The sequence below is a fragment of the Doryrhamphus excisus genome, linkage group LG14, assembly GCF_037039965.1.
Source record: "Doryrhamphus excisus strain RoL-2023G ecotype Guam linkage group LG14, RoL_Dexc_Guam_v1.1, whole genome shotgun sequence".
NCBI classification, from domain to species: Eukaryota; Metazoa; Chordata; class Actinopteri; order Syngnathiformes; family Syngnathidae; genus Doryrhamphus; species Doryrhamphus excisus.
Window position 1 is genome coordinate 13,003,053 of NC_136370.1, and position 21,977 is coordinate 13,025,029.

The following is a 21,977-nucleotide window of genomic DNA, read 5'->3' on the forward strand; positions in this document are numbered from 1 at the left end:
AGTGTAGAGCTTGGATATGGGAATACCCAAGAACAGTGGTTCTCAACCTGATGGTCGGGACCCAAAAGTGGATCACAGAGCTATTTTGAGTGGGTCGCGGTCTTTGCTTGGGGAAAAAAATTATGTAATGACCCAATGCCTGTGAATGCACCTCACATTCTTATCTGAACTGTTTGATTGCTACACCGCCATGAGGTGCATGCCATGCTTCTGGGCGACGATGGCAAGCTTGAGAACATAAGAGGAGACTGTCTGCCCAACACACAGCTGCAGATAACTGCTGGAGAATAGCATACCATAAGAGCATCTCAGCGTTGCATTTTGCTTGGTGCTCAAAACAGTTACTTAAGAGAAGTTAGCTAGCTAGCCCAAGAGCCTCTAAAGTTGAACGCCTTTTTAGCAATGTTACCGGTTGTACAATTACACCGCCTCTCAGCTCATCCGTGACCCTGAACAGTTTAAGTGTTGACGTCATTGCTGAATAATTTTGCAAAGTTGTTGTTTAGTTTATAAAATATAACTTCATTAATTGTAGGAAAGGTCTTAAATTATTTATTCTCAGGGAAATTAATCAATCCCAACTGAACTGTTCGGGTTGTTTTAGAAGACTTTTTACCTCTCATCTGAGCAGGCTTCTTCATGCTCATTCATGCTCAAAGACTAGATAGGACAGCTCGAGTTTGAGCGGATGGTGTAGGACCCAAATATTACTTCTCTAAGGTAGAAAGAGGCACGGCCCAACCAAGAATGTTAACAGTCTGTAAGATTCAGCCTCTGCACCACCTCTACTTTATCCCCTCAAGCTAGAGCTGTCCTATCTACAGTAGTCGTTGAGCATGAACTGATGAACCCTGCTCAGATTAGAGGTGAAATGTCTTCTAAGAACAGTCCCGGTGCGACCCATTCAATACCCAGAGAATACAATGACCTGGATGAATAAAATGTATAAAGAAATGATGCTTTCAGCGGCACACTTGTTGTGACATTGACAAAGGCAGAAAGTCAGGTAATGTTAGAAATGCGTTCCTCTATTTACAAACAAGTGTAAAATGTTTAGGTTTTCAAATGCAGTTTGGCATGATAGTCCATCCCTCGAGAAGGAAGGGCACACGTTACAGTATCAGGAGTAATGCCATCCACGCCGCCTTATTACGTCTGCCCCTGTGCCTGTGTATGTGATCCCAGTCAACTTAGGGGCAGGGAAAGGTCACACAGCCTCCTCTCTTGGCCCAGCCAGCCAGAACATTTAAGCTCCGCCAAGCAGTAATTATTAATGAAGAGACCTGAACAAATGGACAGGAAATGCAGAGCTATTGATTGGGCTTGACTGCCTTGCTCTGAGCCGTGCAAGCTGGCGCCAGCCTGGTGGCCTGTGGTTTCCTATGGCCGCTGTCTGCAGCGAAGGGCCAGCCAAGGTGTGAAACCAATGCAGGCCGCTGCTGGCAACTGTCAGTGACAGCCAGGCCGTACCTGAAGGAGAAAGATCAGGAATACACGTTAAATTTTAAAGTGTAAAAGGTGTAGGAACGCAAGACTAATGAATTATAAAGATAAACTATTTGAGTCACAGTCTAGCCTTTAGCCCTGTTGTCAGTCTACACTTCCATCCACTGTAGCACTGCATCCATCCTCTGAAGCAGTCAGCACTGGTACGCTGCTTAAAAGTAAAAGTGTGGTTGTAGATAATTATTTACCGAAACATCACCAGGTTTCAGATTATAACATTATCTCAAAAGTCCTCATTATTAAGGTGCAATTTATGACAATCCAGAATGTCAGGTAGTTTTTTTGCATCTTGCAATGCATTGATGTACCTTAGGAGGCAGTCATGTGTTACCAGCTCAATTCCAAGCTTCCTGTGAAACTGTTTGTTGTTTACATCCACCTGTTACTGTTTACATCCACTATGTGTTTTTCCCAACCTACTGGTAACTCACTGAAACCTTAATGTAGAGTACTAGTCTAGAGTATGCTTTCATTTGCTCACATTAAAACCAAAGCCCTTCAAGACAGGTGGATAAAGTACAAGATGAATTGGACTATTGCCGTAAAAGGTGTCTCTGATTAGGTTGTTCTGCATCTACATCCTCTCCTGTTTGGATTTCCTCTTCCATCATGTCTTCTTGGCTACAGCATGTGCCAGGGAAGGCCTCAGGCAATGCATGAAATATTTATTCTCGCCGGGAGGAGACATGAGGAAAGTTACCTGAAAAGTTAAAGGAACTAAAGAAGGAAGGTAGCTGGGGTACAGCTAGAATGGTAAATACTTACAAAACAAAACTTTTTTCCCCAAACAACTGGCCTGGACTTAGTTTCACTGCCACTCTGTGCTCATAGAGCCTGAGAGCCTTTGCGTGGTGCTGAAGCACCCTTAAATTTAATCTCAGCACATTTAAAAACTGATAGCATTACATTAATTACAATGCATGTGTTTGATCCTCAAGCAAAATGTAACTTGAGAAACAGCCAGCAGCGGTCATGTTTTGGAATTGGAATTCTCCACCCCTCCGAACTAGTAGATAATACCTCCTTTGTTTCTAACATCATTAGCACTCTGTAGACATGAAATAGCATGCCTTTCTTCAAAACTTAAGAAGCCAAAAACTTACCACTTCCACACTAGATGGGAGAGCCAGCATTCTATTATGTCATTCTACCATGCAAATATTCAATATTTGCATATTTACAAATAGTCTGTAGAAATATGGTAAATACAAGTAAATGTACACTTTATACAAAAGACCCCAGACAGTGCAATAATTTGGTGAATTATCTTTTTTACAGACAGTTGAGGTATTGCAGAGCTGCATGTGGCATGTGGAATGACTGAAGTCATGAAGCATTTACTGTGTGAATGGAACTACAGGAGTCTGTTAGAGAATGAGCTCCGCTTTGTTTGTTTGTCCAGTATCCAGTATTGATGTCACTTCCTGTCCGGAATACGTTTATTGCAACACACACAAGCATGAGTTTTATTTTGTTTAAATTGGCTTATATTCTCGAGTGTGTCTACTACAGTATGTTAATACAAGTGTAAAGGTGACTATAGGGGTGTTATTTCATGTCTCTAGGGCTGTAATGGTTGGTGCGTCGGCGTGAACACAAAGGAAAATCTAAATATTAAGGACAAGTCAGTATGTGTAATGAGCAGTTAAATATTCATGACATTCTCCATGGGTGCACTTGTGAATGCCCCACCAGTAAACACCCCTACAGAAATATGACCATGTATTTGACAGTGATGGATCGGAGTCGTCCTCATGTGATGGCAGCACAATGGCTGTGCGCCCAGCTTGGCCCAGACGAGCATATTGACTAAAAATTGACACTCTAACGAGCTCTTTCCTGAGTTAAGTGCCGCACGCCATCGCCTGGCTGACCCCGGGCCGCGCTTCCTCACGCACAGGCCGCACTCACACGGATGGCTGACACATCAGACTGCCATGGAGACAGCTCATTAGTTCACTAATGAGAAGCACATCAGCTACACGTTGTCTTGTTAGATCATCGCTCTATCGACATATTTGTAGTCGAGACAGAACATTGCCTGCTAGAGTGTGCATGAAATAGACAATGATGATTCTGTGTGGTTTTATACTCATGTCACTGAACACTTTGGTCATCAGAGGAAACCAGTTTTAATAATGGCTGCAGCCATTTCCTACAGTCTGGAGTATGGTTTCCTTTCTTCAACCTATTGTTCCTCCTGTTAAGAGTTTCTCCTGTCATTTCAAATATCCATCCATTTTCACATATAGACAAACCATTCACACTCACATTCATACCTATGGAAACCAATTAACCTAACATGCATGTTTTTGGAATGTGGGAAGAAACCTGAGTACCTGGAGAAAACCCACGCATGCACGGGGAGAACATGCAAAATCCACACAGAGATCCCCATGAAGCGGAGGTCATCTCAAATAGATATTGCTAAAATGGGCTTATTTTTCATGAGATTACATGTTTTCACATTGTTTATTACTCTGAACATTAAAAGTTAATATCTCCCTCCAAATAATAGACCTCACATGCATAGTTAGTACATGCTTTTGCCACTTGAGGGCGCTTTTTCCCATACACGATGCAAAACAGCTTTTTTGTTCAAGAACTATATAATCCACATAATTTAACACGTAAAATGGCATGAATCACAAATATACTTATCATTCGCAATGCATAACATTTGAAACAAGGCTCATGTCAGTCAGTGTGACGACCCAGAGAAACATTTGTGGACACAGGAGGCGGGAAAAGCAAGTCACCAAGGTTTATTGATGTACATTGGTATGAAAAATACTGGCACTGCATTTACTTGTTCTATATAACGGATACAAAAAAATGCCCGTATTTTTCTTCCCGCAGACATCCGGAAGTGACACATCGGGCGCGCTCACTGTGACGTCACGCGAGAACACACAGGAATCGCGCAAGAGAGTGAGTGGGGAAAAATTGTCAACAACGGTAGCAACCGTTATCTTCAAATAAAGCTTGGTGACATTCGGTAGACATGTCCAATACAATGCTAACAACCCGAATGGATGGCACGCACTCATGAAGGTGAGCTTTACCTAGCTGGCTCGTCGTCAAAACTAGCAACCGCTGTACAGTTAGGTGGGTTTGTTCAACTAAAATTCGTCGCCAATATGCCAGTTTAAAAAAAACAATAAATGCGTCACGTGGTTATGAAATACCCTTCCATCCGCGCTGCTGCTGCTTTAGCTAATGTTTTGGTTCAAGGGGTTACCAAGGCGAAAGAATGCGGAAGTGGTGTGGCTAATGAGCGGCGGCTAGCGCAGCTGACACTGATTGACGTATTTGCGTCATATCATCTGGGCTACAGTGACACGTGACGTGATGACACGCTACGTGCTGTGTCATGACGGTAGCGTTGTAACAACACGGACCAGTTTATGGCTATCTGATGACATGACTCTACCACGTTGTCATCGCTGTCAGTGTGAGCTAAATAATATACAGTACAGGTATAAGCAAACACCTCGTTCTTTCCCATTTCTTCCATCACCAACAGAATCTGAAATTGCTATAAAGACGACGACAGTTCATGAGAGATGTAGATTAGTTTAAAAATCACATCTGGAAACATTTTACAGGTGAGCCTAAACAGTGCTTGTCAGTCAAGAGTTAAAACTAAGTGATGCAATGAATACATTTTATTGACATCATACAATAGTATTTTTTCTGTTTAGGCTATGAATCCCTCTGAGTATGGGGAAGCTTCAGATGAAACAATGCTTGAAAAAGGTAAGTTGAACGTCTGTTCAAATTTATTTTTAATGTAAAAATAATTTATGACAGAAGTTCCTTAAGGGTGTCATATAGGACTGAGCATTTTTTCTGTTTAATATGAATTTATTAATTTATTTTATTGCTCAAAGTCAGGGTGTGTTCACACTTGTCATTTTTGTGATTAAAATGGAGTTGAGTACATTAACTCTGCTAGTACGGTTAACATGGTTAAATGTGAACGCAGTTCAGACCAGACATGTGGACTGAGCCCAACTAAGAGATGGGTCTTGGTTCTGCAAGCGGATTCTAGTCCTGAGTGAGGCAAGTGTGAACGCTGATGGCACCAACACTGCAAAGCACCGGATATGATGTCACCAAATGCGATCGTAACCATGCGATGCATAGCAACACCCAACCGAAACCTGAGTGATAATCATCATAACAAAATAAGAGTTAAATGTAAGTCAGGAAGCGTAAATATATAAGGTCTTAAAATGTCCCAATATAAACGCATATTGTTTTGATAAAGTTATGCAAAGTAAAGTAAGGTAGAACACTTTACTGTAGTGACCCCACCAACTAGACGGAACTGCTTTTTTTAACACCAAAAACTGACAACTCGAAGTGGGGGGACTTTTGATGCGGTACACTGCTGATGGGGATGTCATACAACTTCATGTAAAAACAAATCCAAGCTATCGCTTTCACGATTCACTTTTTTCCCCCAATATGACAGAACAAAGCATAAATGATTATGTGCTTTTTGGCAGAACACAAGCATGTTAAAAAATGTAAGGAGGAGACTGAGGACTTTGTCGTATGTGAGGCACCGGGAAAGTGTGGCGGCGGATCTCCTGGGGCCAATGAAGCCAGTAAACGGACCTCTGCAGAAATGGAGCATGACACTGAGCAATACTCATGCAGCAAGCGAGTCAGAATCGCAGGAGAGGTGAGCTTTTCATTCAACTGCTCAACTCAAAGTTGGTGAGGCCTATTATTTCAAAAAAGTAGGCTAATACGCCAATCTAATCTCTGCTAAAAACTAAAGAATTTGACTAACCATTACCCAGATTATTTTCCTGTTTCGAAAATATAAGCAAGCATGACTGCGCAGAAAAAAGGCAAGCTCTCAAGCTCTGAAGTTTACACTTTTTATTTGGTTTATTGTAATTTACTATCTAGATGAGGCGGCACTTGGCAGATGACAGCAGTAGACATGAGCCTCTATGTCTCAGCACGAATGGAGAGAAGAGGGACAACATCCATGGGAAATCCAGAGTTTCTTATAGAAAGCCTCTCTTCAGTATCTCCCACAGAATATCAGAGAAGAAGAACACACCAAGTTTAGATCATCGGGCTGGCTTCTTCTCATCCTCGCTCCTAAGTTCAGAAGGAAATGGCTTATTGGAGGCTTTGCCGAGCCTTGACTGTTCAGGCCAAGCGTGGTCAAAAGACTCTAACCTTTACCCTCTGATTGAGAAAATGTTTTTCATTCTCAATAGCCTCAGTTCCAGCATGACTCAGTTGCATAGCAAAGTGGACCTGTTAAGTCTGGAAGTCTTGAGGATAAAGAAGCAGATCAAACCAGTGGAGATGGTGGCAGACTTCCAGCCTCCTCCAGAGTATCTGCTAACAAGCGAGGAGTTGACTTCTTTAACCGAAAACATATCCAGCGCTGGGGAGCTTGGGTGTCGTTTACTGGTTCATCTATTCCCCGAGCTGTTCAAAGCCAGGGAGTGTTCCCATGACTGTGTGACAAGCAAGAGATCACTGGAGTCTCTACATCTGCAGCTGATCCGTAACTACGTGGAGGCATGCTATCCATCGGTCAGGAACCTCGATGTTTGGCAGGGAGAGTGTCTCCCTCAGATCAATGACTTTTTTAATCGTTTCTGGGCTCAGAGGGACATGGAGAGTGCTCGGCTCTTAAGGAAGCAAACAATGGTTGCAGAAGATATAATAGCAGAGCATCCTCAAACCTATCGTTTCATAAACGAACAAGGCCGTGAGGAGCACATCTCTCAAGTGAACCAGCAGAGCACCTTGGTTGGGCCTTTAAATGACCAAACAGAGGAGCTGGATGAGCTCGCATCTCCTGAAGACTTGGTCATTTTCCTTATGCATCGACTCTTCCCTGAGCTTTTTGAAGAGGGTACTAAAGTGCCAGAAGGCTCGAATTGTTTAAACAGTGTAGGCCAGCTGATTCTAGACTCAGACAGGATGGAAATCATTAAAAAGTATATGGAAACTAATTTTCCTGATGTGCCTGAGGAGAGCTGGCTTCAGGTGTGCATTCAGCATATGGAGGATGCACTCGATGGCCCTCACAGCAATGGCAATGGAAGTGAGCCCGACAACAACATTGACGAGAGCTATGACCTGGCCAGCATTCCTGAAGAAGGTTCTGTCTTGAAAGTTCGTGAGATGTGTGACAATGAAAGGACCTCACGAAAGGCCAAAAAGTCGCTGCTATCGCCTATTGATTTTGACAATATGGAGATTCCTTTACCAAACTTTACTGTTCCACAGGAGTTCCTCTTGTCCAAAGAGCAGCTGAAGTACAACTATGAATGTAGCTTGTCCATCGGGAACTTCGCCTCCCGCCTGCTGGTTCTCATGTTCCCTGAGCTCTTCACCCACGAGAACACTCGGAAGCAGTACAACTGCAGCGGTTCTCTTGGGAAAAAGCAGCTTGATCCTCTTCGCGTGAATTTGGTCCGTCACTATGTGCAGCTTGTCTACCCACGAGCAAGGAATGATCGAGTGTGGATGTTAGAGTTTGTAGGAAAACTTGATGAGAGGTGTCGTAGACGAGACACTGAACAAAGAAGATCCTACCTGCAGCATCGCAAAGTGTATGGTCAAGATGCGGAACAGGATTTTCTCCTGAACCAGCTCCAGGAGGATCCAGAAATTCCCTCATTGCCACCTGAGAAAAGCAGTAAAGACTTTTGCAAAATTCCTCTGGATGAACTGACTGTATCCAAACCCGACTTCCCAGTTCCGTCAGCTTACCTGCTCTCAGATGCAGAGGTTCGGGAAATAGTCCAGCAGAGTCTTTCTGTTGGAAACTTTGCTGCAAGACTGTTGGTGCGCCTCTTCCCAGAGCTCTTCACACAGGAGAACCTGCGGCTGCAGTACAACCATTCAGGGGCCTGCAACAAGAAGCAGCTGGACCCAATGCGCCTCAGACTCATCCGTCACTACGTGGAAACAGTTTATCCAGTGGAGAAGATGGAGGAGGTGTGGCACTACGAATGTGTGCCAAGCATCGATGAGCGCTGCCGGCGCCCCAATCGGAAAAAGTGTGACATTCTGAAGAAGGCCAAGAGGTCAAACACTGTGTTGTAGGCACAGCACTCCCCACCACCAGACAAATACTTTAGCATTGCACAGCAAATAAGCTCAAATTTTACAAAACTGTCCTTTTTAGGATGAAGCCAACCTGTCATGTGTTTCTTCAATTCTTATTCCCACTATGGCTACAGATGTATGACTTGTACTATTATTGTTGGATAAAGAGTTTCAAAAGCTATTTAAAAAGCCAAAAGTGTTGTAGATTGTCTAACATAATTGTTGTCGCCTTCAGCAATTAACAATATATATCAGTTCATGCCATAGTTTTCTATATGAACAGAAATTAATTGCAAATATGTGATGTAGTATTAACATTACAGTTGCTGATGCATTGTGTCACCTCTGTTTTAATAGCAATTTGCTTATATTAAGCCTTCTCATGGATGTTTATATTATAGAAAATTTAACATAGTAGATGAGCACTTATTCTAATAAAATGACATTTATGGGTTGTTACATGTTAATTGCTGCATACCATTTGGAAATCTTATTTGTTTTTTACATTGGGCGGCAGTACCAACTATTTCATTAAAACATGTCAGTTTTAATAGTTTAGCATTTCCATCAACAATTGCAAAAACACAAATCAGGTTCCTTAATCGAAGTAATGCAAAGTTCCAGAATATCCAAACACCTCTATTGGATAGCAGGGAAATGATATCTCTCACCTCCATTTTTCATGAGTAAAACACTTTGATGATACCATACCATGTCATTGTATTGTTGTGGTCACTGGTTGACAGTATTACAATCCAAATATTCCTTCTGTACTTCAAGGCGTAAAGGCCTTATCCTGAGGTAACTCTATAAACTTCCAGCGCCTTAAGGAAACTTTAATTTTTTCCGCATTGTTGGATTCACCCAGAACCTTTTTGAGGATGACTCTTTTTAAAGTAACAGTCTTGGCATCTTGGTTCTCAGACATCACCAGGTCCAAAGTGTCCCCGACTCTCACCTGAGAGTATATAACAACAGTCAGGGCAAAGAGAAAACATACATGAAGGGTATCAAATAACAGGTTGACTCATTATTTGGAATCGCACTCACTGTTTTACTTTTCTTGATGAGCTTTTGTCCGTTTAGTCTGAGATTGTTGCTGTAGAAGCTGTCTTCAATTTTGCTGTTGTAAAAAGGCACATATATATATATGAGACAATACATTTTGACACATGCAGCTAAATAAGGTACAAACACCTCACAGTATAATGTAGTGCAGTGCTACAACCCCAATTATAAACAACATCTGGCAGTGGGAATAAAAACTGAAATGTGAAATGGGTGCCACCATTGTAAAGGTGTATCTAGTGTTGTGGTCAGACATAGTTTGACTTACTTGCGTGCTATGTCCAGGCCAGCTCGCAAAATGACATCATAGCGGAAGGACTGTACATATTTCTCAATGTCTTTATAGTCTTTTGGTACATTTGGATCCTCATCCATTTCATCGTCATAATCACTACTCTCGGGGTCCCTCTCCTCCTCCTCCTCTTCTTCTTCTTCGTGTATTGGCTTAGCAGCGCTTTTCTTTTTGTTGCTTTTGAACCTCAGCTGATGGATAGACCACCTTCTGACAGCATCCCTGTTACAGAGAGTCGGCCTTGTGCAGCCCAATGTGGAATACGTGGAGCAGCCCCACAGTTGCCGAGTATGAATGGTTCTAGGACACCATTCAGTCTGTGCAGGTCCATAACCGGCAGCCAGAAGGTGGCGTGGGTTCAGCCTTCCTAGCTGTCTCATGGCGAGGACCTGGACCACCAAATTGTGCATGCTGGAACTCCGCACAGTGACTGCAACACAAAGTGGGGGGAAGCATGATCAACTGACTGTGACTGTCTCAGTTTGTGTACTTCCATATTTGACACAACATAATCACACTGAAACATACAGCAAAATGCAGTGCACCGTCAGTAGCTGGATGTTGCACTCAGCAAGCCTCAAATATTAAGTTTAGCAGAAGGACAAACTCAAGTGGTTGCAATTCACAACAAAAAGAGAGAAGAATGTGAAGTGGATAAATATTGCGATAGTCGTTTTGTCATGAATTTTAAGACAGCAATACACTGTCAGGAACCTATTACAGTGTATTTAGTATACATCAGGCCTATCAAAAAGTTTTCCCACTGAGGGCCGCATACTGAAAAATACACAGATGGATTTTTCAATGTCAGAAAAATATTAAAAACAACTGTGTTTAAAGACGATGCTTTGTTATTATTAGTATCAAATCCCTGCCTTTTCTCTTTACATTGTTTTTACTGGTTTGTTAGTCCCGCCTCTTCCGCTACGTAGCCAAGATGGCGTACTGCATTTTGCCATATTATTTCTCTCACTGAAGTATACCAACTGAGATGCAGCTAACGGCTGTGGCAGTAATGAATTGTTTTGTTGCTTTACAGTAGCCCTTTTAAATGCTCGCACGTTTAACGTAGACATTTTGTTGCCGTCACTACAGTAGTGTCGTATTAGAAAACAATTCAAAATTCAAACAAAAATCTACCACGAACATACGTATATGCGATGCGTACGGAGCGCATAGTATGCATTTATGTGTATATGTTTGGTAGTTGGTAGTTAATTTGGCTCTCAGCTAACTGTTAACGCGCAACTATTTTTACAGACTGGTCCTCCTTAACGCATCATTAAAAAAAACACCCTCACGCCATAAATATTTCTTTAATGGCGGTAAAATGAAATCTACGGTAAGACTCACCAATGACACAACTTCTCATATCCTGCTGCAGTCTTTCGTCGCCTCTTACTGTTACTTGTGTTTTAACAGCAGCTGCCCCCTATCGGTTAGGAGGCGAAATTTCCACATAACTACTAAATGCAATTATTTATATTTTTAAAGGGCTTTCTCTATAAAACTTGCAACTGGCATATCAAATTGTATTAGGATGAATGATATTAAATAATACTGTTACAATTTTCTAATTTATAGTAAGAGTAAATAAAGTAATATAAAGTAAATATAGTCCAAGTCCAATACCACAGAAGAACAGGTCTTGAGCCAGCTCCTGTTACACATTTAATTAAGATAAAGGACACATAGCCTTGCTCCCACATTTATTGCAGATATTATTTACCAGCATATGATTAAAATGGTTACATTTTTGGAGGGGATAATCATATTTTATTCAGTCAGTTCAATAATATGACAACAATCATTTTGTAACCTTGTAAAATAAGATTACATTTGTACTGTTTTATGGTTATTAGTTACATGTTGTACCATATATCAGCTTGAATAATGCATAACCTTCAATGAATTTACGTCAACATTCATCTTCAGTCCAATTCATAAAATCCAATGTAAATTCAAGTGCATGATACTGGTTTCACTACATTGTGGAAACTATACATGTATTATATTCTAGAATACACACAATTTTCACCTGTTAGATGTTGTAAAAAGGAACCAATATTACAAAATTTATATGGTGTATAAGTGTGTAAACATAGGTGGATTTTTGCATCAACTGTACTTGAAAGGGCTACCATATTACTGCATACGCTACATATTTGATATACTACATGATGACGCTGGTGGTGGTTCATATTCAGGTTTTATGCTTCTTAACACACAAATGTTCAGACAATCATGCAATCGTGAGCATTGGTCATTTTTTGCAGCTCAATGCACACTTGAGTTTGGTTTTTTGATGGTGATCACAGTTGTGACCTTTTCATGGTATGGTAAATTTAAATGTAAACATGTCCTTGTCTTGTCTGGCCTCAACATTCATGTAGGTGATCATATTACAGTTTTTAATCATGGCCCCCAATAACATTACTCTTCTTGTGTGTAAACCTTGTTCAAATTCAATGATTGTAATCAAATGAGACACATTCACGTGATTCCTAAATCTACTATAAGCAATTATGTGAGTGACAAAAATTACACAATTTCCTAAAACAGCAACTAAACCTATGTAAATCGAATCAGACACTATACATTGAGTAAGGGTGTCATGAGATCTTGTGGCGTGTGTTTTTTTTTGATATCCAAGGGGAAGCTGTAGTAATTCTACAGTTGATCAAATTTACTTAAAGATTTGCCAGATCAACCCTGATAGATCTTCGGACTTCTCTGCACCCTTAATAACCGAGCAATTCAAATGTCACTCATTGCATTTGGCTAAGCACCCACTTTGAAGTATTGGCGATCAGTGGTTCCGTTTAATAACACACCTCATACATAGAATAGGAAGAAGAAGGTAGAGCTTTGCTCGAGTCACCCCACTGCATCACACCAACGTTGTCCAAAGTGTAGCGCAAGGGCCATTTGTGGATTGTGGCTTAAATAAAATAAACAAAAAACCCAGCAAAAGTGGAAATTAGAGCAAAAAGGCACACTGTAACTAGGAAAAGCTAAAATGTTAATACTAATAAATAATAAAAATAAAGTCAAGATTTGTCGATCAATGTATGTATAATGTATGTATATGTATACAGCCCTGACATGAATACACAAAAACAGTGCGCTGTATTATTATTATTATTATGCAGTATATTATCATAACAGTGGTTATTTGGTCTCAAACATTTTTACAATAATATTTAGAACATTTGTGGGACAATAAACAATTCAGAACGCACCTGTATTGTTTTTAATAATAATAATAATAATAATAATAATAATAATAATAATAATAATAATAATAATAATAATAATAATAATAATAATAATAATAATAATAATAATAATAATTACCCCGCCTGCTTCCCACTGGGACTTGAACACAGAACGTTCCTGAAATGACACATTTTAAACTGACATAACAGACTATTTCATGTTTATTGTTTGGCATAAATAGTATTATATGATATGCATTCGTGTAACTAGCTGACTTGACATATTTGGTGTGATTATTGCTGTGGTTGAAATTCCTAACTTGACTCTTCCGATGTTTTTGTCACCGATATTTTTTAATGACAGATATTTAAATCTGTTCATCGCTTCAGTCCAGCTCCTGCCAGGCAACTGCACTGCCACTTTTACATGTAATCTCTCTAGAGTATTTTAAAAGCTATGGCAATGATATGCAGCGTTAACAGTCTCCGCCCACTAGCAGGTTTCACATGTCACTAAGTCACGCTTATTGCTTTGGTCATTCACACATTCATTTGCATTTGTTTGAGAAATGACAACACATAAATTAGTGTATCATGCTACAGATAAAGTTCCTGTCAGATGTTTACATGTGCTCATCATGGACATGAATGTCATATCAATTTTATTATTTTTTTGTTTTTGAATTGTTCTTTTTCCAAGGTGGTTAAATTATACAACATTCAACTTCAATTATTTTTGAAGACAAATGTGGATTAATTTCAGTCCAATTTACATAGGGTCGGAATTACATATGTATATAGTCATCAAAGTCTATATAAATTTTGACCCTGTGTAAATTTGTGAAAATTCAAAATACATTCAAACTTGGTTTTGTTTTTAAAAATGTTGTAGATTCATGTTGTATAATCATTCCACTAACAGCTCATAAAGATAATTAAGCTCCCAAAATGAATTTGACACGGTGTCCCATGATGAGATTGAGTAAATGTCTGACTAGAGCTGTACGCTCATGTGTTCTTTCAGTGCAGTCAAAGTGAAGTTTCCACACAGGAGCCGTTTCGGTGGAAAGACCTGTGATTGTGGCAATTCTCGCTGCAATGGACGATAAGCACCGGGTAGCACAATGCATCGTCATAGTCCGGGGGCTCTTCATCATCTGTGGTGAGGCGCTCCGACAGACATCGTGTGTTTTCACTGGGGCTCTCCTGGTCGTCCAAGCTACCGCTTCTCCAAAAGCAGCTTCGTTGTGATCCATACCGTCGGGCCAGGGAGAACCTGCTGCCGCTGAAGGGGATTCGGGAGCTGGCTCCTGTACAGATGCTGAGGGCGCTTCTGGAGAACACTGAAGAGCAACTGATGGCTCTGTGGCAGCGCTCACAATTCTGACGGATTCCGCTAAAGTTGGAGGGGCACTGGGCTAAGTCCATGAGGCCTGCCTCGGAGTAACTGGGCACCAACTGCTGGTTGGAGCGAATGTGCCACTCCAACTCTGTGCTATCGATGGTGTTTACACGAGGGATACGTCTCCAATATGGGCGATCATCACACGGCGTCACTGGGATGTAATCATGTCCAAAAAGTTTCTCAACACGATAGTGGACATATGCGGTGCGGTACTCCGTGAAGACTCGTAGAGGCCATGAGAAGGTGAGGAATGAAGCAAACCAGAAGACGTAATGAGACAGATACCAGGGGTGGTGCTCCGGGTCGGAGAGAGCCATGATGTATTCCTTGAGCTCAATGTTTTTCAGGTGCATGCCCTCCCGGGCTTCCATGTAGTCATCAAGTCCCTCGTTGTCAGTGAAAAACCTGGCGCGTTGAGTAAGGTAGGAATTCTCAGACTCAACGTTGGCAAAGCTAAAACACTTAGTGAAGCGCATCTTTGTGAGGGCGGACTTCTCCAAATTGAGGAGCTGTTTGGAGACGTCTTTGACTCCACAGTGACTGTAGTCGAATTCAGCTTCGGCGACATGAGTGTTGACTCGTTCGTGGTAAACCTGGGTGCTGGTGTACGCATCACCATTGCGATAGCGCGTGACCTGGCGGGTGCGACGCACATAGTGGTAGCTGATGGCCTTCCACCAGATGCACGGCTTGGCTTGCTGCATTCTCTGGATTCGCTCATAAATGCCCTCCACGTCTACTTTGTGCTGCAGCTCATTCTTAGCGTGGCAGTGCCAGCACTCCACCAGGTAGACCAAGTAGAGCATGCCCAGTAAGGCAAGAGGGATGTATATGTAGCCATCGGAGCAGGGACTGTCATGGTACATCATGGATTTCCCTTTGAATGCGCTGTCAAATGTGAGGCGGGTCACCTCTGTGACATGACACCAAACCATCGCCCCCATGCAGCCGTACATGAGAACGGACAGCAGAAGACATTTCCAGAAACTCTCCCGACACAACGACTTGCTCAGCGATTGCTTGAGAGGTCTTTGCTGAAGGACGAAAAATAGAGAAAGCGATCATTAAATACATCCTTGTTCCCACTCAATGATGTGGCTGTCTGGCGTAGTTTTACTCTGTGTTTTACTACTTTTATTTGACATTGTTTAACTTGTTTTTCTACTTCTATTACACTTCATGATGTTAAAATGTTACTTAAAACATTGTTTGTACAGAAACAAATGACTTCCTATGACAACTTTTGTGTTTGACTTTGGAGGTTTCACCGTGCAGGCAGTCATCTTTCTGTTTTGTGTTACGGCATTTTGTGTCACAATGTTGGGGACCACAAATGGACACTAAGCAGTTATAACACTACAATCTGCCACATTTACATCTGTATTATTAGCAGATGTTCATTAATATGCATTGTCCCTAATTAATAAATAAATGGCTGCACGGGAGACGTGGGTTCGATTCCCAGTTCGGGCGTCTGTGTGTGGAGTTTGCATGTTCTCCCTAAGCCATTTAAGACATAAATAAGATTTACGCTAGGCTGCATGGTGATCGAGTGTTAGCAGGAAGGCCTCACAGTTAGGAGACCTGAGTTCAATTCCACCCTCGGCCATCTCTGTGTAGAGTTTGCATGTTCTCCCCATGTATGCGTGGGTTTTCTCCGGGTACTCCGGTTTCCTCCCACATTCCAAAAACATGCTAGGTTAATTGGAGACTGTCCATAGGCCATAGGAGACTGTCCAATTGTCCATAGGTATAAATGTGAGTGTGAATGGTTGTTTGTCTATATGTGCTCTGTGATTGGCTGGCGACCAGTCCAGGGTGTACCCCGCCTCTCGCCCCAAAGACAGCTGGGATAGGCTCCAGCATGCCTGCAACCCTAGTGAGGATGGATAGATGGATAATAAATAAATACATGTTTTGTGTTAGGAGGTTTGCTGTTACGATGTTTCAAGTCTCAAAAATATTAACGTAAAACGTGTTTTTCTAGTTTGACGTACATAAAACAACCATCAAATGATGAATGAATGGAATAAATAAACATTTAAGGTTACTTTTACCTTCATTGAAAAAGTGATTGTCGACAAAGACACAATGTGGCAGTGAGATCAAGCGCTTTGAGAACCTTGGAGGTGGAAAAAGAACACCACCTCCAGGCTAGCAAATGTGACCGATAGTAGTTTCATATATTGGATATTTTTCTCAATTAGGAGTTAAACAGAATTGGCCCTAAAAGGGGGAAATGGCCGTGCACATGCATATGCTCATAATGTGCACGCACATACACACAATTAGCTGCTATGGCTGAGCAGGAAGAATGCTAGCACCCCCATTGCGGTGCCTAACCATTACAGACAGTATATTTTATTGTGGTATTATCTGGGTACAAGTAAACCTGTAGGACCTTCTGTATGTATGTATTTGGATTGGGAGTGGGAGTACCCACTCAAACATGGAGGGACATACGAACTCAACACAGAAATTTGTTTTTTTTTTAATAAAAATGTTGCTCTTTTTGTCTTGTTACTGTGTGCCATGAAATGTATTGCTTTTGTAACCCTAACATTTGACTTTCATAGCTTGGAAACCTGCAGCCTTCTGAGCTGCTACATTAAAGGAAATAGAAATAAGACTCCTAGTGTATGTATGGTATCTATGATATTATGTGCTTGGGTGAGGTGTTAAGTCGTCATACCTGTAGACGTTTTATTGTTCTGACAAAAAAAAACATTCCTATATGAGTACAGTATCTCATGCTGTGCACCAATGCACTGCAGCATGCATGTTTGGAAATGATACCTCCTCTCTGGTGTCCTCTTCAAACACAGTCGTGGTGCTGCTTTCACTGGCAGCCGACGCCGGAGGGGACATGATGCTGATTAGCTATTGACGATAATGACAGGGCGTGGAAATGCCTCGCTAAAGACCACCTAGACGCTTCAAGGAGGTGAAGAAAAAATCCAAAAACGTGTGGAAAAAACGCATTCTGGACACAAATAACAGGATGCGGTGTCTTGAAGATGGATACGCGAGTCTAGGAAAGCCCGCATCCCACCTCCCTCCCCGTTTCCGGTGTGCAGCAGTAAGACTGGATCAGAGAATATTTACACATACTTGTTATTCCAAAGACAGCATACACGTGACCTTGGTTCTGTTTGCAGAAACATGAGGCGTCGTGTGGGGTTTATGGAGACTTGTCACGGCGGCTGTCCGTGGCATTTGGAGGGGGTGCAGGAAGCAGGTACACGGTAAGGGTGAGCGAGTCCATCCTAATGTCGATAGTGTCGATACCAAAAGTCGAGACAGTAGCAACTGATACTACAGTGATGTGATTGTTGTTTTTCAGTTCTCTTCTGTACTTATTTTCACAAATATCATTGTTTTCAGTAATTGCTGTGACACAAGGTAGGATTAAATAATTAAAGGATTAAATGTGCGCAAACTAAACCATTATTGTCACTATTGTATTGTCTTATAGGTATAAAAAAATTTGTTAAATTGTTCATAATTAAGTGTGTGAATTTTCTTTTCTGATTCCCTCTGCATTGTATTGCCATGATAATAAATTGGACGCAAAATAGCAAAATCATTCAATGAGCTTGAAGGATTGGTATCTGTATCGTCATACCTGCCTTTTCATGCGCTTGGTATCGGATTGATACCAAACTTTTTAGTATCACCCAGCCATAGTACACAGAAGAGACTGTTGCTTAAATCACTTAAAGGGAAAGTCCACCCCAAAATAGTACCCCTAATTGAGGAGTATGTTATATTTGCGATAGTAAATGTGTTTTTAAAATGTGTATTGTTGTGAGCACCAATGCAGAGAACAATAGTAGATGCATGCATTTATTTTGTTAAGAATCATCTTAATTAGAAGCTGAATGTGTGACATGTTAATGGATCATTTGGTATCATTTCTTCATATTTGTCTGACCATTCAGGTAGAAATTAATTTCTTTTGGCTGCATGGTACATACTATTGATATAGTATGAAGTTGTATTAATGCTATTGTACAAACATTGCTATTGTACAATACATTTTAACCAAGTTTATTCAGGAAGTTGCATCTTTTTCTGCCATTGTGGTAAAAGCAGTACTGTATATATTCCTGTTGGTTTCATTTTCAATATTCAGATATTGTCTTCTGTCATCCTTGTGCAATCATAGGCCTATAACATAATTTTACCTTAAATGTGGACTGCAAGAATATTATTTACATCTGGGAACTCTGTTACAGAGATGAAAATCTATTGCAGCGATCCTACTGCAGTGTGTGTTAAGGGATAAGTGGTTGGCACGCAGGCTTCACAGCTAGGAGACCCGAGTTCAATTCCAACCTCGGCCATCTCTGTGTGGAGTTTGCATGTTCTCCCCGTGCATGCGTGGGTTTTCTCCGGGTACTCCGGTTTCCTCCCACATTCCAAAAACATGCTAGGTTAATTGGCGACTCCAAATTGTCCATAGGTATGAATGTGAGTGTGAATGGTTGTTTGTCTATAAAACAGCACACCCCCCCCCCGACCCACGCGAGGATAAGTGGTAGAAAATGAATGAATGAATGAATGGTCTGTGTTAACTGTGATTTTGGGATGCATTCTGTTACCTTTTTTCATTAAATTACAAAACCTCACAAAAAAAGACCACTGGTGTTTGACTCACATAGAAAGTGAAGACATTCTTCATCTTTTACATTTTATTTGCAGAATGTGCAATCAAACAGTCATAATGTGAATGTGAATTAATGTCAGACAGCATGTTATCAAACTGCAGCACAGAAACTAAAATGCATATCCTCCTTAATAAAGGAGGATCAACTATTATTTGGGGAACTACAAATGAAGAGATGAAAGCATCATCAAATATCATTACAATGTATACAAAACATGTCAGTTAGTCCAGCTAATATATTGCATGTACCATGCAGAGATATACATCCATCTATTTGCTATATCATTTGTCTGGAGATAGTGATGTCTGTGGAGTAGTGGACACCTTAAACTTAAAATGTTCTGCTTTGGCTTCAGGTAAATGGTTGTTTTGATAGCTGTAATGAAGTCCACTATTGGGAGTTGTTTCTTTTTCCTTCATCCAGTCACACCTGGCAACAAAGGACTTCTATTTACTGTATAATTTGTCTGGAGATAGTGACGTCTGTGGAGTAGTGGACACCTTAAACTTAAAATGTTCTACTTTGGCTTCAGGTAAATGGTTGTTTTGATAGCTGTAATGAAGTCCACTATTGGGAGTTGTTTCTTTTTCCATCATCCAGTCACACCCGGCAACAAAGGACTTCAATCTGACACCCCGCGATGGACACTCCCACCGGAGACATAAATATGGGAACTCTGCATCAAAGCATTGAGTACTGAAGTCATCTTTTGGATTAAAGCTAAACCATCTTGATCTAACAAGAATAAGTCCAGTTGCCTCCATTCAGCTTTTGAGGAGTGCCATGACCTGGATGACTCGACACAGACATCCCAACTGATTTCAGGTGAGAAGCAAGGTAAACCCTGGACGGGTTGCCAGTCAGTCCCATATAGACTTTATTCTCAGGACATTGAATTGATCTATTCAGTTTGTTTTAGACTGTTTCACCACCGCAATGTAGTTGGTCCCACGCCATTGCATCTTGACAACTGTGCGGAAGAAAATGAATGAATTTTGATGTTGATCTTGGGGCTGAACCCGAGTTCAATTCCACCCTCAGCCATCTATGTGTGGAGTTTGCACGTTCTCCCAGTGCATTTTCTCCGGGTACGCCGGTTTCCTCCCACATTCCAAAAACATGCTAGGTTAATTTGTGACTCCAAATTGTCCATAGGTATGAATGTGAGTATGAATGGTTGTTTGTCTATATGTGCCCAGTGATGCATCTATATTATAGTTTTCATACAGAATCCTTGACTCAATCAACTTTGAACGACAATGAATGAAATGCCATGTCAGGTTTATGTTTCCAGTCACTTCCAAACTAACTACTCCTTTTCCCAAGGTCTCCTTTTATGATGGCGTAGGGGTCCCTTAAAGAAAGAGGGAATATGTGTTATGGCTAAATGTCTTCACCTGAAAGACACATTGTTGTAAAGAACCATACATCATGATGAGGGTTTATTTATCAAACTCAATCATTTTATCGAGTTTCTACTTACGGAATACATTTTGGAGAGGTTGTTGAAAAGTACTTGGCCTGCGCTCACTTTGTTCCTCACCCCTCTTATGGTTCCATTTTTGCTGCAGATATTGATCCGTGTGTTGCTGAAAAGTATCTCTCTCTTGGCACTGGCGTACAAAAGCAGGTCATCGGGTTCACCACCATTCTCCTCCAGAGGAGATTCCACCACCAAGCCATTCAGGTGGCTATTAGCCTCACTGGGGTTAGACGAAACCCTCTGCTGTGCTTCTGGATTGTGCTTGCTTTCGAAGTCCACAGGTTCCGACACTGACCCACACCACCTTGTCTCATCCTTGAACACCTCGGCCAGCACGCGTCCGCTGTTGGCAGACGCTACTCGGAACCTTACTGTCCTCCCACTCTTTTCCTCTTTCATTTTTGACCCTTCCATTGGAACACAAAAAACTTTTCACATCCCATTAAAAAAAGACGACACATATTCTATCACCCGAAGCCATTCAGTGCAATTATCAAACAAAAGCAACCCCACGGACGTGCCAAAATGGAGTGAAAATACACAGAGTAGAAAAACCAGACACTAGACTGATAAATAATAAATGTATCTCTGCCATGGCAACAGTTAAAATGTGCAAACAGTAAATTGATATCACCATCTTCAATAATTGACCGTGGTTACTTGTCAAAGAGCAGATATGTGTGTCTTGTCTTTAAACACACAAGCTAAGCAGTGAGCAACAATTACAGTCGCTGATGAACTACAGATAACCTTGTGTTTGGACTCTGCATGACTTTTCTTTGACCCTGCAATCTTGGTCAATTATGATGGGGATTTCTCCATTCAGAAAAACAACAATTAAAACAAACAGCAAACTAAACAAAATAAACAACTGCAAGTCAAATGAACATTGTACAGTAGTATGTTGCATATTGAGTTACTTTTTATATTATATATCCAGTATAACTGCATCTAAATAAATTATAATATAGGTCTTGCGTAAACCTATATTAAATGATAAAGGTTAAATTATATTTAACAAAAATCCTTAACTTTAAATATGTACAGAGTGCGGTTATGTGAGTAACGGACCACACGGCGGACTTTCACGCAGCCGGCTAAGTAATTGGTTCTCTCTCAATGATTGCAGATGTGGATTTGAGTATAAATATTTGTTCCTATGATCAACTGGCAACAGTCCAGGCCCAATGTCAGCTGGGATAACCTCCAGCCTTCCTGACACCAAGATAAACAGTAG

At 41.1% G+C, this 21,977-nt stretch overlaps 4 protein-coding genes across 9 annotated transcripts; 1 reads left to right on the top strand and 3 right to left on the bottom strand.

The window, feature by feature from the left end:
- The first annotated feature begins 4,340 nt into the window (after positions 1–4,340).
- Positions 4,341–9,836, top strand: bend3 (BEN domain containing 3). 4 transcript variants are annotated; one of them, XM_058090558.2, is made up of 5 exons: positions 4,385–4,560; positions 5,033–5,114; positions 5,211–5,265; positions 6,021–6,199; positions 6,433–9,835. In XM_058090558.2, exons 3-5 carry the CDS (start codon positions 5,214–5,216, stop codon positions 8,599–8,601), a joined length of 2,400 nt encoding a protein of 799 aa, XP_057946541.2. In that variant the 5' UTR covers positions 4,385–4,560; positions 5,033–5,114; positions 5,211–5,213; the 3' UTR covers positions 8,602–9,835. The 4 variants fall into 4 exon arrangements, with proteins under 4 accessions (XP_078652220.1, XP_057946541.2, XP_057946540.2 ...); XM_078796095.1 differs by lacking the exon at positions 4,385–4,560 and adding an exon at positions 4,589–4,954; XM_078796094.1 differs by lacking the exon at positions 5,033–5,114 and having other exon boundaries at positions 4,341–4,437; positions 6,433–9,836.
- On the bottom strand, positions 9,218–11,422 carry mtres1 (mitochondrial transcription rescue factor 1). Of its 2 annotated transcripts, none has more exons than XM_058090567.2 (4): positions 11,318–11,422; positions 9,941–10,394; positions 9,655–9,727; positions 9,218–9,562 (listed from the first exon to the last, which is right to left on the bottom strand). In XM_058090567.2, exons 1-4 carry the CDS (start codon positions 11,334–11,336, stop codon positions 9,380–9,382), a joined length of 729 nt encoding a protein of 242 aa, XP_057946550.2. In that variant the 5' UTR covers positions 11,337–11,422; the 3' UTR covers positions 9,218–9,379. The 2 variants fall into 2 exon arrangements, with proteins under 2 accessions (XP_057946550.2, XP_078652222.1); XM_078796096.1 differs by lacking the exon at positions 11,318–11,422 and adding an exon at positions 10,493–11,060.
- Positions 11,423–13,257: 1,835 nt separating this feature from the next.
- LOC131140288 (transmembrane protein 151B) lies at positions 13,258–17,802 on the bottom strand. Of its 2 annotated transcripts, none has more exons than XM_058090563.2 (2): positions 17,384–17,802; positions 13,258–15,621 (listed from the first exon to the last, which is right to left on the bottom strand). In XM_058090563.2, the coding sequence occupies exons 1-2, from the start codon at positions 17,453–17,455 to the stop codon at positions 14,212–14,214; spliced, it is 1,482 nt and encodes a 493-aa protein (XP_057946546.1). In that variant the 5' UTR covers positions 17,456–17,802; the 3' UTR covers positions 13,258–14,211. The 2 variants fall into 2 exon arrangements, with proteins under 2 accessions (XP_057946546.1, XP_057946547.1); XM_058090564.2 differs by having other exon boundaries at positions 17,699–17,799.
- Positions 17,803–20,467: 2,665 nt separating this feature from the next.
- grxcr1b (glutaredoxin and cysteine rich domain containing 1 b) lies at positions 20,468–21,191 on the bottom strand. Its single transcript, XM_058091372.2, has 2 exons — positions 20,741–21,191; positions 20,468–20,611 (listed from the first exon to the last, which is right to left on the bottom strand). The coding sequence occupies exons 1-2, from the start codon at positions 21,152–21,154 to the stop codon at positions 20,567–20,569; spliced, it is 459 nt and encodes a 152-aa protein (XP_057947355.2). The 5' UTR covers positions 21,155–21,191; the 3' UTR covers positions 20,468–20,566.
- Positions 21,192–21,977: the final 786 nt, after the last annotated feature.

Bases quoted from the DNA above. Each gene is read 5' to 3' on its own strand.
- bend3 (XM_078796094.1), top strand. From the start codon at position 4,342: ATGCCCGTATTTTTCTTCCCGCAGACATCCGGAAGTGACACATCGGGC. The intron at 5,266-6,020 runs GTAAGTTGAACG...GCTTTTTGGCAG, and splicing joins TGAAACAATGCTTGAAAAAG to AACACAAGCATGTTAAAAAA. The intron at 6,200-6,432 runs GTGAGCTTTTCA...TTTACTATCTAG, and splicing joins GAGTCAGAATCGCAGGAGAG to ATGAGGCGGCACTTGGCAGA.
- mtres1 (XM_058090567.2), bottom strand. The intron at 9,728-9,940 runs GTAAGTCAAACT...TTTTTACAACAG, and splicing joins GGCCTGGACATAGCACGCAA to CAAAATTGAAGACAGCTTCT. The intron at 9,563-9,654 runs GTGAGTGCGATT...ATATACTCTCAG, and splicing joins TCATCAAGAAAAGTAAAACA to GTGAGAGTCGGGGACACTTT.
- LOC131140288 (XM_058090563.2), bottom strand. From the start codon at position 17,455: ATGTCCCCTCCGGCGTCGGCTGCCAGTGAAAGCAGCACCACGACTGTG. The intron at 15,622-17,383 runs GTATCATTTCCA...TTCGTCCTTCAG, and splicing joins AAGAGGACACCAGAGAGGAG to CAAAGACCTCTCAAGCAATC.
- grxcr1b (XM_058091372.2), bottom strand. From the start codon at position 21,154: ATGGAAGGGTCAAAAATGAAAGAGGAAAAGAGTGGGAGGACAGTAAGG. The intron at 20,612-20,740 runs GTAAGTAGAAAC...TCTTTCTTTAAG, and splicing joins ACCTCTCCAAAATGTATTCC to GGACCCCTACGCCATCATAA.